Source organism: Hyperoodon ampullatus (assembly GCF_949752795.1).
Source record: "Hyperoodon ampullatus genome assembly, chromosome: 19".
Classification (NCBI taxonomy): Eukaryota; Metazoa; Chordata; class Mammalia; order Artiodactyla; family Ziphiidae; genus Hyperoodon; species Hyperoodon ampullatus.
In genome coordinates, this window is record NC_136932.1 from 10,165,402 (window position 1) to 10,184,471 (window position 19,070).

General features: G+C 40.4%; 2 protein-coding genes across 2 annotated transcripts in view; one reads left to right on the forward strand and one right to left on the reverse strand.

Moving 5' to 3' along the window:
* CDC27 (cell division cycle 27) overlaps window positions 1-13,011 on the reverse strand; it is a gene marked incomplete at both ends in the record, with an annotated part of 58,782 nt that extends 45,771 nt beyond the window's left edge. Inside the window, 2 exons of the mRNA XM_079725224.1 lie at window positions 1,159-1,234; window positions 12,892-13,011. Coding sequence (XP_079581350.1) covers window positions 1,159-1,234; window positions 12,892-12,918 — 103 coding nt within the window. The remainder of the gene's footprint in view (window positions 1-1,158; window positions 1,235-12,891) is intronic.
* A 615-nt stretch (window positions 13,012-13,626) lies between these two features.
* The window catches only part of MYL4 (myosin light chain 4), a gene marked incomplete at its 3' end in the record, with an annotated part of 28,942 nt that continues 23,498 nt past the window's right edge, over window positions 13,627-19,070 (forward strand). The window contains exon 1 of the mRNA XM_079725424.1: window positions 13,627-13,643. Within this exon, the coding sequence (XP_079581550.1) occupies window positions 13,630-13,643 (14 nt within the window). The 5' untranslated portion in view covers window positions 13,627-13,629. The remainder of the gene's footprint in view (window positions 13,644-19,070) is intronic.

Consider the following 19,070-nt stretch of genomic DNA (forward strand, 5'->3'; position numbering starts at 1 on the left):
AAAATGACACAGCTGATGAATTCAACTACACAACAATTTAAAATATCAGATTAATAAAAATCAATAGAATTAAGATTAAAAGGCAAAGAATCTGGAGCAAATATGCAATAAACAAAGATACAGCTCACAGAAATAGGAATAAATTTAAAACAAACACTTGAGAAAATACCCAGAATCCTTCACAGTTATAAACATGCAAGACAAAATACCTCACAATTTTCCAGTAAGCAAAAATACATAATAATGGTAAATCTGATATTGATAGGACTATGAAGGAAGTCTTACACTATTGGTGACACCTTGATTATCACACCTCTCTCTGCTGGGTTATCAACTGGGCAAAAAGTAATTTGTTGTAAAACTGATCGCACCTTTTGACTCATAAATTCCATTTTAGAGTATATAACCCAAGGAAATGACTTAAAAGAAAAGCTGTACATAAATTATCTATCTTAGCATCTTAGAAAGAGGATTATAATAATTAATGATGGAAACAAAACACACATTACCAGCTAATGTTTACTGAGCATTTATTACCATGCCAGAAGGCTGTGCCAAGTGCTTTAAATATACTACTTCATTCTTCAATTCTATGAGACAGTTACTATTATCTTTATTTTATAGATGAGAAATCTGAAATAATCAGACATTAAGTAACTTGCCCACAGTATACTACTGCATGTTTAAGTGACAGGGTTAGGGTTTGTACTAAGGCTGTAGACTCAAAACCCATGCTCTAAGCCACAGAATATAGACTCTAATAAAAAACCTGGGAAAAAATACCTAAAGACTGGAACATGATTAAGTAAACCATAGCGTAAAACCCAAAACAACTCTACAGTTATTAAAAGTAGCATATAAGGAGCTACACAGACCCTCGCAAATATTTTTATGAACTAGTGTCAATCATAAAGATAAAACAAAAGTGATACCCAGGGGACTTCCCTGGCGGTCCAGTGGTTAAGACTCCGTGCTTCTGATACAGGGGTCACGGGTTCTATTCCTGGTCGGGGAACTAAGATCCCACATGCCGCGTGGCATGGCCAAAAAAAAAAAAAAGAAAAAAAAAGGAATATCCAGAATCTTGTTACAGTCATAAAAAGTGATGGAATTCCATTTATTCTTTTATAGTTCTATAGAAATGAACAGATTACAAACCTTCTGCATATAGTCGCTCTGCGAGGAAAACTGCATCTCTGTAAGCATAGTGGTTTAGTGCTTGCCATATAGCAGCCTGTAAGTGGAGGAAAAAGGATATAAATATACAAACGTAGAGAGTTTCAAGGTAACTCTTAGTACAGAGCCTTGCATATAATACTCAAATTAACATGTCTAAATTAAGTAATAAAACCTCACTGCCCACAGTGCAAACTCCATAACGTATTAGATAAGGCTCTTCACTGTATGGCTCCTAACATATCTGAATTTACTCACTCAACTCCCCATGAACTTTTAGACCTCTGTGTCTCTGTACTTCCTTTTCCTTCATTGGGGAATGTGGGCTCCTTCACCTACCTCCTCTTATAAATTTATCATCCCTACAGACCCAGCTTAAATAATATCTACTTCATAAAGCTTTCTTCACTGGAGAGCTCTAATATTCATTCATTCAATAAATATTTACTGAGTGCCTACTATGTGCCAGCACTTTCTAGACTCTAGGCACACAATAAATAACAAATAGTTTCTGTTCTCATAGAGTGCATTTTAGTGTTACTCCTGTCTAGATCAGTGGCTATCAACCCTTTCTTGTGATGCTCTACCTCAAATCCACTGAATCACAATCTCTGGAAGTTGGGATGGAGTTTAGATATCCTTATTTTTAAACCTTTTTAATGGTAAGCATTCAGGGTTCAGAACGATTCTTCTAGTTTCTAGGTAAGTAGTTCTCTCTCCTTTTATAGTATACTCTTTTGAAAAACTTATGAAAGCTATGGACCTCCTCCCCAGAAAAAAGCACGTGGACATATATACAGAAAACGTGTATACAGTGTTTGGGGTTCACAAATATCTTGGTTCATTAAGAATCACTGGTCTAGGGGCTTCCCTGGTGGCGCAGTGGTTGAGAGTCCGCCTGCCGATGCAGGGGACATGGGTTCGTGCCCCGGTCCGGGAAGATCCCACATGCTGCGGAGCGGCTGGGCCCGTGAGCCATGGCCGCTGAGCCTGCGCGTCCGGAGCCTGTGCTCCGCAATGGGAGAGGCCACAACAGTGAGAGGCCCGCGTACCGCAAAAAAAAAAAAAAAGAATCACTGGTCTAGCTGATGGGAGACAGTATTAGAGCCCAGTACATAAAAGGTGTTCAATAAATATTTATGGAATTCAATTCAGATACTTGAAAGGGGAAGAGACAAGTTACTGACCTAGAAACGTGCATTCTCTTTTGCATATTAGAGACTACAGCAGTACTAGTGCCTTGAGGAGCACTGCCGCTGCCAGGACTAGGAGAGGTACTCCTTGTTTGAAACTCAGTCTTTCACCATACAAGGTCAGAAATGTTGGGTAAGTATACATGAAATAACAATTGTACTGGTAAATCAATTTGGGTAAGTTATGGATTTAAAAGATTTTAATGGGCTGGTTAGTGAATCTAACCATCATTTATAGAACTGCACATAAAGAAAAGTACCTAGGGTCTAACCCCTCTTTCCTAGTCCCAGTCTGTAACAGAATCTTCTTTCCTGTAAACTTTTATTTTCCTAAGTGTTTTTTCTACCTACAGGCTATAATGTAATCCATCCTGTCCCAGAATTCTTCAAACAAAAACATCATCACTGCTAAACAGGAGACAATAGTGAGAGACTTGGGTTCAAATTCATGTTCCATGACTTACTAGTTCTGTGTCTTGGGCAAGTAACAATGTCTCTTAAGACTCAGTCTCTTAATTTAAAACATAAGACTCCAATAAAGTACACAATGGTTCCTAGCACATACCTAATAATTACTCAATAAATTTTAGCTGCTGCCCTCATCGTTATCACTATCATGTCTTCTTCCCTGATCAAAACTTGCTAATGATTCCTCTTGGACAGCCCCACAAAGTTTACACAATAAACATGTACAGAACAAAGCTCCATCAGTCCCTAAACATCAGCTGTATTTTCATATTTCAGAGTCTTCACCTCTGTTTGGGCTGTCCTTTGTCTTTAACTTCCATCCTGAAATTTGTCATCCTTTCTTCAAAATTCAGCTTACATGGTCTCTTCCTTTCATGAAGCATTCACTGCTCTATCCCATGCAATATTAATTACTCCATCCTATGAGGTCCTAGACAAGTTTGTTTATACTTTAAAAAAATATATCAGGCTTTTTATTAGATTTGGTTATATTATTTGGTTAACCAGGTTGCAACTTCTTGCGGGCAAAAGCCAGATTCTATTTTTCTCTATAATTCCCTGGTTATCCTACTTAACTAAGTTATTTCCCTAGTTATCCTAGATAACTGTCTTTAAACATAGTGAATGCTCAATAAAGTTTGTTGAATGAATGTTTTAAAACTCTGAATCTATTTTCCACTTACTGACCTATAAACTTTTAGTAACCCAATCTGGAGGTAAAATATAAGATATTCCTATAAACATGATTAAAACATTAATGTTGGCAATATAAAAAAAATACAAAATAACATCCAGCTGTTTCTTCCTTGATACAATAAGCAAAACATTATAAAGGAACGAAGAATCTGGTAAGGAGATAAGGGTCAGTCTGACCGAGGGGTTGGAATACATCAGATTTTGGGGCAATAAAATCTCTCAGTGGTGTGATCTATAAATACCTGGAAGATAACCAGATTTTTCTGGTAAATGGCAGCTGAGATCATGTCTCCATACTACTTGGATCATTTTCCTTATCATCTTATTCAATATGCCTACCACCTTTGAAACACATCATTCATCCATTTGGTAAATATTTATTGAGCATCTATTTTGTTTGCTATATGATCCTGATTGCAGTTAAAAAAAAACATAAAAAACTTAACCAATTTGAGAAAATCAAGTTCTTCAGGTAGGCTGCACAAAGCCTTAACATTTTGAATTTTCAGGTCTTTACTGACAATGAGAAATAAGTCGGGTATTATTCTACAGGCACCTATCTGGTCATTGTCATTGTGCTCACTGTGCTTTTGTTTTCTTATCAAACAGTCAGGAAGCTGAACCTTTGAACAAAAATATGTGGTGTCAGCAAGGAGTGAATATAATAGCAGGTTTTAAACATACTACAGAATCACTGCTATCTAATCTAAATTTCCTCTATACTATAACACAGCAAAGAGACAGATAAAAGGTAATGCAATAAACTGTGTTTTCCTCAGAGAATTTCAACATTTGGATAGAATGACTAAAAAAAAAAAGTCAGGGCTTCCCTGGTGGCGCAGTGGTTGAGAGTCCGCCTGCCGATGCAGGGGACACGGGTTTGTGCCCTGGTCCGGGAAGATCCCACATGCCGCAGAGCAGCTGGGCCCGTGAGCCATGGCCGCTGGGCCTGAGCGTCCGGAGCCTGTGCTCCACAACGGGAGAGGCCACAACAGTGAGAGGCCCGCGTACCGCAAAAAAAAAAAAAAAAAAAAAAAAAGTCATTCAGAAAACAACAGCTAAAGGGTATTCAAATCTAATTTGACTCAATTATTTCTTGAATACTTAATATGATCTCCACACCTCAATCCAAGGCAGATAAAGATCCCTCAGACACTAATCTAGATGACCAAGTCAATTCTCTGAGCTTTAGCTTTAATCATCTGTAAAATAAGGATAAAAACACTTACCTCTGAGATAAGCCTAGCACAGTGTCTGGCTAAATTCTAAACCCCCAAAAGAACTGATCTGGCCTTCTGGTGTTCTACCAGACCATATATGACCTAGGGTTCTGAAACTATGCCTACAGGTATCTTTCAGAATGATACTCATTTATTTCATTTTATTAAAAAATTTTTTTAATTAATTTATTTATTTATTTATTGGCTGCGATGTGTCTTCGTTGCTGCACATGGGCTTTCTCTAGTTGCAGTGAGTGGGGTCTACTCTTCGGTGTGGTGTGCAGGCTGCTCATTGCAGTGGCTTCTCTTGCTGCAGAGCACGGGCTCTAGGTGCGCAGGCTTCAGTAGCTGTGGCGCACGGGCTTAGTTGCTCCGAGGCATGTGGGATCTTCCCAGACCAGGGCTCGAACCCGTGTCCCCTGCATTGGCAGGGGGATTCTTAACCACTGTACCACCAGGGAAGCCCAAAACGATACTCATTTAAATTAGGCAACTGCAGTAATAATGAAAGGAAGAAACTTAATAAACATTTCCTTTTTTTTTTTTTTGGTGTGGCATGTGGGATCTTAGTTCCCCGACCAGGGATCGAACCTGCGCCTCCTGCATTGGAAGCGCAGAGTCTTAACCACTGGACTGCCAGGGAAGTCCCCTAAACATTTACTTTTAAAGGCAGACCATTTTTTCCCTGGATTACTTTAAGAGTGTCTTACTTAGCCCCTCTGAATTCTTTTCTACCCTATGATCCATTCTCTCCCTATGAGCTTTTCACAAGTCAGATCTGATCATATTACCCCTTTGCTTAAAATCCTTCAATGGCTTCTCATTGTTCTTAATGATAAAAGCAAAAGCCACCAAACTAGGCAGTGTGGTATAGTCTGTACCTACCTCTTCTGTTCATCTTGCATCATATTTTCTCATGCTTTCCATGCTACCACAACGACCTTCTTTCAGCTCCTCAAATCTGCCATGTTATCCTTCTGCCACAGGTCCTTTAAACATACCGTTCATTTTGCCTGGCACACCCCCTTCCTTTCCTTCAAAATATGCAAATTCTAGTCATTCTTTGGACTTCTTTCCCAGGGAAGGCTTTTTTAGGACACCCAGATGAGGTTAGGCATCCTTATACACTCTGATGACACCAAGTACCTTTCCTTTGCAATACTTCTCACTGTTTTAATTTTACACCTATTTAGGAGAGTATGTGAGTAATGTCTTCCTCACTATAATATAAACTCTAGAAAGGTAGGGACTACATCTGTTTTTGCTCACTATATACTCCCAGCATTTATTATGTACTTTTTTTGTGTGTGTGTGGTACGCAGGCCTCTCACTGTTGTGGCCTCTCCCGTTGCAGAGCACAGGTTCCGGACGCGCAGGCTCAGCGGCCATGGCTCACGGGCCCAGCCACTCCACGGCATGTGGGATCTTCCCGGACCGGGGCACGAACCCGTGTCCCCTGCATCGGCAGGCGGACCCCCAACCACTGCGCCACCAGGGAAGCCCTATTATGTACTTTTTAAGTAGGTGCTTTAACTAATGTATGGTGAATGAATAAACAAATGGCCTTTGACCTCTGGCAGTCCTCCCACTGTTAGCATTTTATGTTAGTCTTAGCCTTAAGTTTTTCTGTATTATTATATGTCCAATAGTTAAGGATCTCTGGAAATCTCGAAAGAAACTCCATGGTACATAGAATTATTTTTGTAATGCAAATAATTACCATCTACTTACTCCTTTATAAAATATGGGGATTTCCTAAGAACCTACTAAAAGAACATGGTGAGTAGAAAGAATATACCCAGGATTTGATGTTGGAGACCTGTGTTCAAATGTGTGTGCCAGCACTTTCAGCAGTGTGACTTTGGGGAATTATTTAACGTTTCTCAGCCTCAATTTCCTCATGTGAAAAATGGAACTCTATTTTTGGACTTGTGTGGGTTAAATGAAATGATATGGTGCTCCTAGTATACTGACTGGCACACATTAGGCACTTAAAACCTTTTGCTTTTCCAGCTCTTAATATAAACAAATTCAATAAATATAATTTATAGTTTGTATTATGTAACATCTCTCATCATATCTGCCAGTTGTTTATTTTGTAACATATAAGCCACACACACACACAAAAAGATTCTGAAGAACCTAGGGCCAGGACAGGGATAAAGACGCAGACGTAGAGAATGGACTTGAGCACACGGGGAGGGGGAAGGGTAAGCTGGGACGAAGTGAGAGAGTGGCAAGGATACATATACACTACCAAATGTAAAATAGACAGCTAGTGGGAAGCAGCCACATAGCACAGGGAGATCAGCTCAGGGAGATCAGCTCAGTGCTTTGTGACTACCTAGAGGGGTGAGATAGGGAGGGTGGGAGGGAGACTGCAAGAGGGAGGAGATATGGGGATATATGCATATGTATAGCTGATTCACTTTGTTATACAGCAGAAACTAACACACCATTGTAAAGCAATTATACTCCAATAAAGATGTTAAAAAAATAAAATAAAATAACTAAAAAAAGAAAAAAAAAAGACCCAATGATTGATTCACCAGCTACATTAGTGATATTGATCACCACGAAAATTTGGCACATTAATATTGTGGCCAAAAACTCCTAGAACTTTGACTTTCTTTCTGTCTTTTTAAAATTAAATAAATGAAAGAGAAAAAAAGTATCATATTCAAGAGTTCTATCCATTTCTGATTTAAAATCAAGTTTTGCTCAGAACAATGTCATTCCTTTATCACCAATTCTTAAGAGGGTCAGAAAGGGATAGTGAAGGCAGGCAACAAAAACTCCCATACATCCCAGAAGTAAAACTTGCCACATACAGCTTCCATCACCACTCTGCTCCAGCATCTGAGTGATGGTATGTATCTCTTTTGGGGGAATGGAGTGGGGAATAAACTATTTTCTAAAGCATTACAAATTGGTAGCTCATGACAGACAGGGCTAAGATTAGCCCCCTTGTTATCCATCTACTGCTCAACTGCTGGTGTAAACCTGCCCATAAAAGAATATCACTCAGTGAATCACTTCAGGAGTTCTACAAAGTAAAGCCACATGGACGAAATGCTGCAAAAGGTTAGGAAGCCAAACAGAGCAACACAACCACCAATCCCAAAAAAAAGTTTAAAAGAGAAATCCTACTAATTAAATTAATGGGTCAGTCCTAGGCTACACTGATTTTAAAGATAATTAAATCAACACCACAGAAATGAAATGGCAAAGTTCCTTACTTGCTTGCTCTTCTTAAATATAAAATATTATTTTAAATATAAACAAACCTCTGTAAGTTGTACAACTAATTCAGACTTAAATGTGACCACATGGATTGTTTTGTGTTATTCTTGTTTTTGTCAAAAAAGAAAATAGTTTTCTTTTAGATCATAAAAGATCTTTTTTTAGATCATAAAAGAAATGAACAATATAAGAAGGTATGAAGAAAAAAATCACTGTGGAATTCTCCTATTATACATTACAATCTAATTTCTAGAACTCTAATTTAGTTCAGGTCTACATCAGTGGTTCTCAGTCTGGGCAATTTTGCCCCCCAAAAAGACATTTAGTAATGTCTGGGAGGCATCTTTGGTTGTCACAAACAGAGGGGACATCTAGTGGGTAGAGGCCAGGGATGCTGCAAAACACTCTACAATACACAGGACAGTACCCCTACAACAAAAGATTAGCTTGCTCAAAACATCAGTAGTGCCAAGATTGAGAAACCCTGATGTACATTACCATGTAACTGGATTTCTCTACTAGCCTCTATGTCTCCTTAAATCTTGTCTTGTTCCTCCTTCCCAATAGCATCAGATTAATTTTTCCAAAGCAGTGCTTTCATTACATAATTTTTCTGTTGAAAAACCTATAATGGCTATTTATTACCAACAAATTAAATCTAAACTCCTCAGCCTGGATGTTAAGTCCCCTGTAACCTGATTCTACCTGGCTAGCAAAACCTTATCTTTTCCTCCTCTATTTCCATTCTAGCCAATGCTATAGTTTTATTGTTTTCCTGTGCCTAACACCATTCTCACTTTGTGCTCTTGCTCATGCCATTCCATGCCAAGAATATTCTCTCTTCCCTACCAGTTCAAACCCTTTCCACCTTCTAAAGCTTTAAGTTCTACTCCTTCAAGAAACTGTTCCCATTTTTCCAGTCTACAAGGATCTCTCTTTCCTGTATTTTATTGTTATCTGTGCAATCACATACTGACTTGTAACATTATCCAGTTGTTCCTGTTAAGTATACTTATCTTCCCAACAAGACTAGACCCCTCAAAAGATTAGAGGTTACATATCCACATTTCTACTGGTTGGTTTCACAAATATCTCCAACTCAATTTGTTCACAACAGAATTCTTAATTGTCCTCCTTCAAATTTGTCTCCTCTCAAAGAATTCTCCATTTATTAAATGGTGCCCCCCAAAATGAAATCCAGGTACCTGTTCTTGATCCCCCCACAAACAATCAATTTCCATGTCTCATTGGTTCTTCCTCTAAAACATCTCTTGAATTTATCTACTTCTTTCCTAATCCACTGCTACCACTTTAGTCTAGGTTACCTTCATCCTAAGATTGTGTTTACTCTTGCCTCCTTCCTCCCTGACCTTTCACATACAGTAGCCAGAGAGATCTTAAGATCTATATCAGATAGTGTCAACCCACGGCTGAAAATCCTTCAGTGATTCCCCATTACACTTAGAATGAAAACTGAACTCCTTATAATGGTCTTCCATTACTATGCAACTCCAGCCACACTGGCCCTCTTTCAGTTATTCCAATGCCAAGTTCTGCTGTGTCTTAGGCACTTTGCACATGCTGTTTTCTCTGCTTGTAATGCTCTTCAAACTACTGTTTCCTTCTCAAACTTTGAACTCAGCTTCAATGTTATTTGCTCAAAAGGAACTTTCCTAACATCCTTTTTAGAGAAGGTTTTAGAATGTCTTTTATCTGTGCTTGGCACATAGCAGGTGCATAACAGTTTTCCCAATTTGATTTTTTTCATTGAGGCTGCTTCTGAACATTGATGGTCCAATTGCAAATATGACTTAGGTCAGGACCCTCCTATTAGGTCTCTCTCCTAACACCCTATTTATAGTGCCCTTCTTATCACAGTTTATAATTATTAATTTGTGATTATTTGTCTCATGCTTTCTCTATATATAAGCACAAAGGCTATATAGGGATACTAGTCCATAAAGGAATTACTACATATTTGTAATGACTTCCCCCTCTACCTCCCCATCCCAAAGCTTATTCTCTCAGTTCAGGTACTATATAGCACTGTCTTCAAGACACTATATTGGACCTAAATATAATGTAATCTGTTTTCCAAAAGAAAATTTTATAAACAAAATGTTTCAGCTAACTTGAATATATAAATTTTTTCAATGAAGATCAAACAGTCAAATGCCTATTAATTTATCAATTTAGTTACATACATATATTTTTTTAAGCATAAAATATATTTAGGAATTTCATTTTTTTCTACTCTCGTTGGATAAAACAGCTTTATTGAAAAGCCATTATGGGGGGTGGTGCGAATCATCTAAGACAACTTTCCTGAATACACTACCTTCAATTCTATTACTTGAAAATGGTACCTTTTGAATCCACGTTAGATGCTGTCCGTGTTCATCTTATCCCAAGCCAAAAGTATTCCTTCACTATCTAATAATCTCTAAAACAATATTATATGTGTAAAGCACCCACTTACTATACTGCTTACTAAGGTGATTTTTACAACTTCATCCAACCTACCCCCAGGAATAAGTGATAAATGTCCTACCCCCAGGAATAATTGATAAATCTATATAAAATGTCTTTTTAAAAATCAATTTCATCAGGTGAATTTTATAAACATGCAAATTAGCATTGATTCAAGTCACTTAGGCTAGTGTGTCTTCCCTAAATAGTTATTTTAAAAATAAAATAATTGACAGAATTTCTGCCTCATAATAGGAGAGATTTTTTGCAAAGACTCAAAGTAACAATTTCCTATAAGAGATAATTTGGAGGAAGCACTTATATTTAGGCTTATGTGACATATCAACCTGGGTATTCCATGTTAAAACTTTAAAAAGAGAAAAAGCAAAAAACAGTTGCTCATCTTTTCTCTCAACTTTTTCCTATGCCTAGTAATACCTCAAACCCTGAGGCATTCCCTAGAAAGGAAACGCTTTTCCAACTTACACTCATTCTTCTACAAATACATGCAATCGCTTATCATAGTTTTTATAAAAAAGTATCTTATTTAGTTGTTCTATTTTTATTTTCTTCCTTACTCTTCTTTCCTGTTTTCAGCACTATCCCTCAACAGTTTATCTTTATCATCGTAGCCAAAGTTGCTGTTCCTCCTACTGCTCCAGATCCCTTCTTGAATGACTTCTTATCCTAAAAATTACAACCCAAATTCTCACCTAGCTATATCCTAAAACTTCTTACCTCTGTCCCCAAATCTAATAAACAAAGGTAGTGTGCGTGGGGGGGGGGGGCGGGGAGAGACAAATTTGACTCTTAAGCCTTAAAAATACCTAAATGCATTACTGCTAAGAGTACTTTAAGGAAAAAGAGAAAACCTGATGGGTACTATCAAGGAGTTGGCTACATATTTCTTTTCTTCTCCATGTTTTTATGCAAGTTGAAATTGTTACTAAAAAGTGGTTATAGGCTAGCAATAAAACTAGTTTATCATTTTAGAAGCTGTACCTATAGGGCAAATGTATCATTAATTATTAAGACAAAATAACAAAAATATGAAACACAAATTAAACAACTTGAGTGGTCTGCTTATCCACTTGAGAGTATAGATAGCAACTTCTAATTTCATGTTAGGCCTCAAAAAAAAAATCTTCAAAAGAGACTCTTTACTAGTAAGAGAAATTTGGATGGAAAGAAATAGCTTTGAAAGCACCAGTATAATGTACAAACAGGTAAACTTCCTAAGACAGAATCCCACATTACATTAATTAAAAAACGAATAGCTGCTATATGGAAAGAGCTGGAGGAGCCAACTAGGAGAAGTTGATATTTCATCCTGTGAAGAAAAATTAAGGAAATATGGAAGGTGTGATGTATTAAAATATTTACTATTTGACATCACAGGTCTTCAAGGGCAACATGAAGCAATTTCTAAAATCGGTTTGCTTTATCAAAATAAAGAAAGTCCACGACTCAATGACAGCAGTTGACAGAGGTCAACTCTTCTAAGTAAGTCAAAGATCACAGGATAGGGTGAAAGTCTCACAGACCTGGTCCATCCCCAAGGGACAAAAGATTCAGTTTCTTCACATGGCGGGGGGAAATGACTTGGCACTGCTTCACACACTTAAAAATCCAATAGTGTTTCTTCCATGCCAACAGAGCGCTGTGCGTCAAAGCATACCTTGGTGCGGTATGGATGGAAAAACCATCATTTGTCTTTCATTTCCTGCAAGCCTTGTAAACAGGCACAATAAAACACTCCTCATCCCCCTCACAGGTCATGGAAAAAACCCAATTTGCCGTTTCCACCCTCTTCCCTTGTATAGGTGCTTGCGCCCCAGCACTGGGCCTTGGGGTTCTCTTCGCAGATCATTGTCCAGAGGGAAATTTACTGAGCGAGAAAAGCAACGTGGACTATAAAGTCTGTTACCAAAATAGAAATTAGTATTAAAAACACCGATCCTACCCTCCCTCCACCCTCTCACAGAAAACAAAAACAAAACCAACACTCTTCCTGCAAACTTGCCCCAACGTTATGAAAATCGTACAAGCGCTGATCAAACGTGCCTCCCAAACATCCTTAGGCACGAGAGCACCTGGGGCGAGTTGTCGGCCCCTCATCCCTCACGCCGGCCGGGGCCCAGCCGCTGGGCTGACAGGAGGGGCTCACCGGACGCTGGCCTGGGGGGAAATGAGGTATTATTGCCGAATTCCGCTCACACCAAGGGGAAGAAGTAACGTAGGGCCAGAGGTAACACGGCTGAGGTTGCGGGCAAGGCCTCGGAACTGACGAGAAGACAGGCAGGAGCCGGCGTGAGGGGAGGCGGGAGAAGCAGCTGGGCCTAGGCCGCACCAGGCCGCGGAGTGGCCATACGCTGCTTCCCGACCGAGGCTGAGAGCCAAGACTCAGAGAAGACGGTTACCATTACCTGGACAGGTTCCTGCAGCACCGTCATCCTGGAGGCTCAGGCCCACTTTCTGCAGTGCCTCAGGCCCCCCCCGTAGCGGCTCCGGCCCGGCCAGCCCCGGCTCATTTAAACTCACCAGCGACCGTTACCGGGGGATGGGGGAAGCCGAGCGATTGCCGAGTACCTCCGAGCGGGACACGGAAAAACCCGAAGTGGAGAGACCCGCGCGGGAGCCAGACGAAAAGGCCCGAAGGAGACCGGAAATACCCGAGGTGAATCAGCGGAGGAGGAGACCGTTGCCGGAAGTTGTCGAGGACTACCGGAGACTACCGAGTGTGATCCAGAGCCTAGGTTCCTCTTCTCGGCCACGCCTTCCTTCACGCACGCCACGCCCCATCGGCCACCCTAGGCTGGGGCACGCCTAATCGGCAACCAATAGGCTGGGCGTGGCGTGCGGGAGTCCGCTGGGAGCGTTACGTGGCCGGGCCGAGGTCTCGGTTCGCCGTTCAACCTTGCTGGGTTAATTGGTGCGCGGTAGATTAAGCAAAGGTTTAAACTTTGGGGCTGACTTTAATTAATCAAGAAGTATCTGTCTGTTGAGTTTAGGTCGTTCATCCATTCCAGAACTACCTATTCATGGCTCAAAGGGAAATTGGAAATTGGAAAGATTGCCATTCTTCAAAGATTTAGTATGACCTCTGTCCTCAAAGAGATTACGGTCTATTTAACGAAAAGTAATGTAAGAAAGAATGCTACATTATGTGGTGCCCATTATAAGTGACGTAAAAATTCAGAGGAAAGGGAAATTAATTAGCATTGAGATGAGGAAAGTTTCAGACTTAAACTGGGATGGGTAGACTTAAACTGGGATGGGTAGACCATTTTGAAGGATGGGTAGACTTAGAAGAAATGAAAGGAGAAAATGAAAGGATGCAGAATGAGATCAATCCGGTAAGAGTTAAGATCACGGAAAATCTCAGGAGAGCAGAAATTTTTATTCTTGTTAAGAGAGGCATTGTGGTGTGTTGGGAAATCCGGAGGTTGGATTTGAATTTTATCTCTGGCACTAATTTAGCTTTAGGCCCTTAGGCAAGTCACAACCTCTCTGAACTTCTATTTCCTTAGTCTGAAAAAAAACCTTTAAGAGAACTACGTGCATTAATGTATGTGACTGTGTCTAACACACATAGGCTCTCAGATTTCCTTCCTGCTCCCTCTACCCCCGAAATGTGTGAACAGGGAACTATTAAAATTTTGGATTTTGGTAGATGATAAAAACAGTCTTTGCAATATTTTTTTTAATTGAAGTATAGTTGATTTACAATGTCGTGTTGGTTTCAGGTGTACAGCAAAGTGATTCAGATATATATATTTTTTTCAGATTATTTTTCCACTATAGGTTATTACAAGATACTGAATATAGTTCCCTGTGGTATACAGTAAATCCTTGTTGTTTATTTTGTGTATAGTAGTTTGTATCTACTAATCCCACACACCTAATTTCTCCCTCTCTTCCTCCCTTTCCCCTTTGGTAACCATCTGGTTGAAGAAAACAGTTTTTAAAGGTTGATGTCCTAATCAGGACATCTCTAGGGTAGATGTGGGACTCAATGGTATATTCCATTTGTGTGGAAATTTCCCTTTCTGGTTCTCACATTTTATGCAGATAAAATCAGGTTAGAATGGGTCACTCCCTTCCTTTGGGTGATGTTTCGGGGGAATGTTTTGTTTTGTTTTAAACACCAGTTGACAGAGCTATAACCTTTACCACCAGCCATCTCTAGTCACTGCTTGTGTACTTATAGCCCCATAAGGGGTAGGTGCTAAGGTAATTTTATGCTGCCATATGCCCTGTTCTGTTAGCAGGATTATGCTGGATGAATTAGAGTGGAAATAGTGTTCTACACTGTCCAGTGTGGTAGCCACTAGCTAAAGTTTAGTTAAATTCAAGTGAAATTAAAAATGAAGCTCTTCAGATGCCCTAGCCACATTCTGAGGACTCAATACACATATGTGGCTAGCGACTCCCATACTGGATAGCATAGATACAGAATATTACCATCATTGGCTTGATTACGGCTGGAAGATCCAAGATGGCTTCACTCACATGTTTGGGGCCTTGGTGCTGGCTGTTGGCTGAGCCCCTCATTTCTCCTCCGCATGACCTCTCATCAGTCAGTAGTCTAATCCTAGCTTCTTGACTTGGCGGCTGGCAACCAAGAAGGCAAAAACGGAAGCAGTGAGACCCCTTAAGGCCTAGGTCTGTAATCAAACCCCATCACTTCTTATTGGTCAGATTAAGACACAGGGCCAGCCTGTGTCTCAACGGGAGGAGATGGGAGGAATGACACTGCAAAAGGCATGTGCCATGGGAGGGATTGACCATCTTTGGAAACACTCTACAAGGTATGAGATGAGAGACTGGCAGTGGGAATGGAAAGACAGGGGTGGATAAGCGATATTACTCTTAAAATGTGATGCTTTAACTGAACACAGCACTCCAGATTTAGTCAAATGAATTTAGAAGGCAATAGGACTACTGCTTTTACTATCTGGATGACTTCTGTTAAAGTGGACTATAGTTGTATGTGCATAAGAGTCATATGACTGCTCATGCTAAGCTTTTGGTTATTTTACACACATAGCGCTGTTTCACACAACATGCTGCCATGTCTTTACCTGCGCATTTGATTCTTGTAAATTTAAATGTGGGAACTCACAACACAGGATATATAATGATGATATTTTTTGTGTGAAAATGTGTGTCTAGGCTCAGCATTTAAAGACTCTGTGATGCTTAGCACTCTGGCTCTTAAGCTTAGAATTTGCCTAAAATTCACCACACCCCCACCCTTTTTTTCTTTTTTCTAATAAAGAGCATCTCTTTTCTGACCATTGTTCACTGGGCTAACACATCTGTTGCTGTTTTGTGCCCATTCAGACCACACTGTTTGAAGTTGTGCTTTGATGGACTCTTTTAGAGCATTTTTACTTCCTTTTCTGTTCCTGATTGACCTACTTAAACTCACCGTCCAGCAACCACTTGAGCATCCTGCCATCACCCATTATCAACATACCTTTAGCTGGCAAGTGGAGTTAGGTTACAATAAGCATTATTCCAAACATGATAAATTATCCTTTTCCATAGCCTGCCTCTTGGTCTGTTTCATATTCAATCAGATTTGGAAACCAGTGTTTAGGGAACCATTCAAGAAGCTAGACATGGTATCATTGGCAAGGTGCAGGCCCACTGGTATAGCCAGAGTAAGCTTACTCTTCTGAATTCCTTCAGTCCCCCTTATCTGTACGCTTCTCTTGTCCCTGTTGTATGCTGCCTCTTATCCTCTTTATACTACCAGACCGTGAAGCTTCACCCCCCCCATCTTCGCTCCTCTCTCTTCATCAAGTCACCCCCTTCCTTTGGCATCTCTGATCACACAGTCTCCTGGCTTTCCTCCTACTGCTCTGTTCTTTATCAGTTTCCTTTACAGAACCCCTAACATTAGAATGCTTCAGGGGTCAGTTCTAGGCCTTCTCATCTTACACCTTCTTCTTAGGCAAACTCTTTCATTCTCATGGTCTCAATTTTTTATCTAAAATCATTCCAAAATCTGTATCTCCAGCCAGACGCTTTTTAGAACTCCAGACCTAAGTGCCTAGCTGTCAACTGGATGTCTCACAAATACTTTGTTCAGTATGGAACTCCTCGTTCCTCATACTTGAAATATTACCTGACTTGAAATATTACCTATCCCAGTTTCTCCATCGCCCAAACCCGAAACCACTCTCTTTTTTTAGCCCTAACATCCAGTCTCAAAGCCCTACTAATTTTACCTCCTAAATATACACCTTCATGTCTCTTCCTGCCTCAAGTCTCACCTACCTCCAAAAACAAGTTTAATCATGTCAGGACCCCCCTCGCTAAGCCTCCCCACTGTTGACCTAAAACAAATAGACTGGGACTTCCCTGGTGGCGCAGTGGTTAAGAATCTGCCTGCCAATGCAGGGGACAGATTTGAGCCCTGGTCTGGGCAGATCCCACATGCCGTGGAGCAACTAAGCCCGTGCGCCACAACTACTGAGCCTGAGCTCTAGAGCCCGCGAGCCAAAGCTATTGAGCCCACGTGCCACAATTACTGAAGCCGGCACACCTAGATCCTGCGCTCCACAACGAGAAGCCACCGCAATGAGAAGCCCGCGAACCACAACAAAGAGTAGCCCCTGCTCTCCGCAACTAGAGAAAGCCTGCACACAGCTATTAAGACCCAACGCAGCCAAAATATAAATTAATTAATTAAGTTAAAAAAATTAAAAATAAAAAAATAGACTGCCAGTTATTTCTTCAGCAAATAAAATGGTTTTTTGGGGATCAGCAAAGAAGTTCAATTCAGGATCTGCAACTATGGTGAGCCACGTGAAAGTCCCCAGCAAAAATGGAGAAGAAGAACTCTTTTATAGAGGGGAAAAGGAAGTCAGGAGGGCTATAGTAAACAAAAAGCCCACGGCTCTTCCTTGGCTGAGTTGTGACAGTCTCTCATTGGCTGAGCTCTTGCCAGGAAAGAAGAGGAAGTTTTTCTTCTTCCTGTTGGGCTCTGCTATTGCTCTCACGCCCTCTTCTGGTCTCCCAACTCCATTTTAATTGAAGTTTCAGTTTATTAACTTTTTACATGCCCCAATTTAGGATTTCCCATTGTTCTCAGGATATAGTCCAAACCCTTTAACTAGTCTTACAAGGCTGTCCAAGGTCTAGTCTCTGCCTCCTCATTCAGCCTTAAGTCACCTGTCTCCCTCTGATACTATATATTCCAGTGAAGGGGATCAGAAAATGCCCCTTTGGCATGAGGATTATTTTGAACTGAAAGCAATTAAGACAGCAAACATAAATCTTTTTGCCCTCCCCCTATCTGCCTAAAAGCATGACATAAATTCCCCTTTGTGAAGGTGTATCCTCTCCCCTCTCCTGTAAAAGGAGCAGGAAAACAACCATTATCACTGGAGACAGAGGGTTGGCACTGAGCTGGGTCTGCACCAAAAACCCTTACTAAAATAACCTTTATCTTCCATTCATTTCCCCATCTATTTACCTTTCCACAATTTACCACCCCTAGAGGCCCAAACCTTGTTTCTTTGTCTTGTTACTTCTCCACAAATATATTGCCCTTTGCTAAGATGATAGGTAGGCCAGAAGTTCTAACCACCTCTTTGAGTCACTTATCACTGAATTCTCCCATGTGTATGCATGTTGCATGTGTAAATAAAACGTTTTTTAAAATTCTGTTAACCCGTCTTTTGTCAGTTTAATTTGCAGGGCCCCAGACTTTGAAAATAAGAGGGTAGAGGGAAAAGGTTTTTTTCTCTCCCCTACACCAGCTACATGGAACTTCTTTTTTGTTTGTTTGTTTGTTTTTTCTGCGGTACGCGGGCCTCTCACTGCTGTGGCCTCTCCTGTTGCGGAGCACAGGCTCCGGACATGCAGGCCCAGCGGCCATGGCTTACGGGCCCAGCCGCTCCACGGCATGTGGGATCCCCCCGGACCGGGGCACGAACCCGTGTCCCCTGCATTGGCAGGCGGACTCTCAACCACTGCGCCACCAGGGAAGCCCTACATGGAACTTCTTGACCCACTTTCTTGCCCCAGTCTTTGTATATACTGCTCTCTCTGTCAAGAACACTCTAATTCCACGCTTCACTTGGCTATCTCTGCCCATCCTCCAAATATACTTCTTTAGATTTTTTCTGATGTATTGGAATACAGGGATAGGTTGCTTATCCCTGCTACTGCTCGAGTGCTAACATACTTGTCATTACTCTTATCGCCCTTTACTGTGATTACTTCCTATCTAGCCTATAAGCTCCGTGATAGAAGCCTTGTCTGCCTGTTGCAGGATGTATTCTCCACCCTTAATACAGTATCTGGTACAGGCATACCTTGCAGATATTGTGAGTTGTATTCAAGACCATCACAATAAAGCAAATAGCAAAACACAGCAAGTCACACGAATTTTTTGTCTTCCGAGTGCTTATAAAAGTTATGTTTATAGCGTACTGTAGTCTGTTAAGTGTGCAATAGTATTATGTCTAAAAAATGTACATACCTTAATTTAAAAATACTTCAGCAAGTAATAGTAGTAACATCAAAGATCACTGGACACAGATCACTGTAACAAATATAATAATAATGAAAAAGTTTGAAATATTGT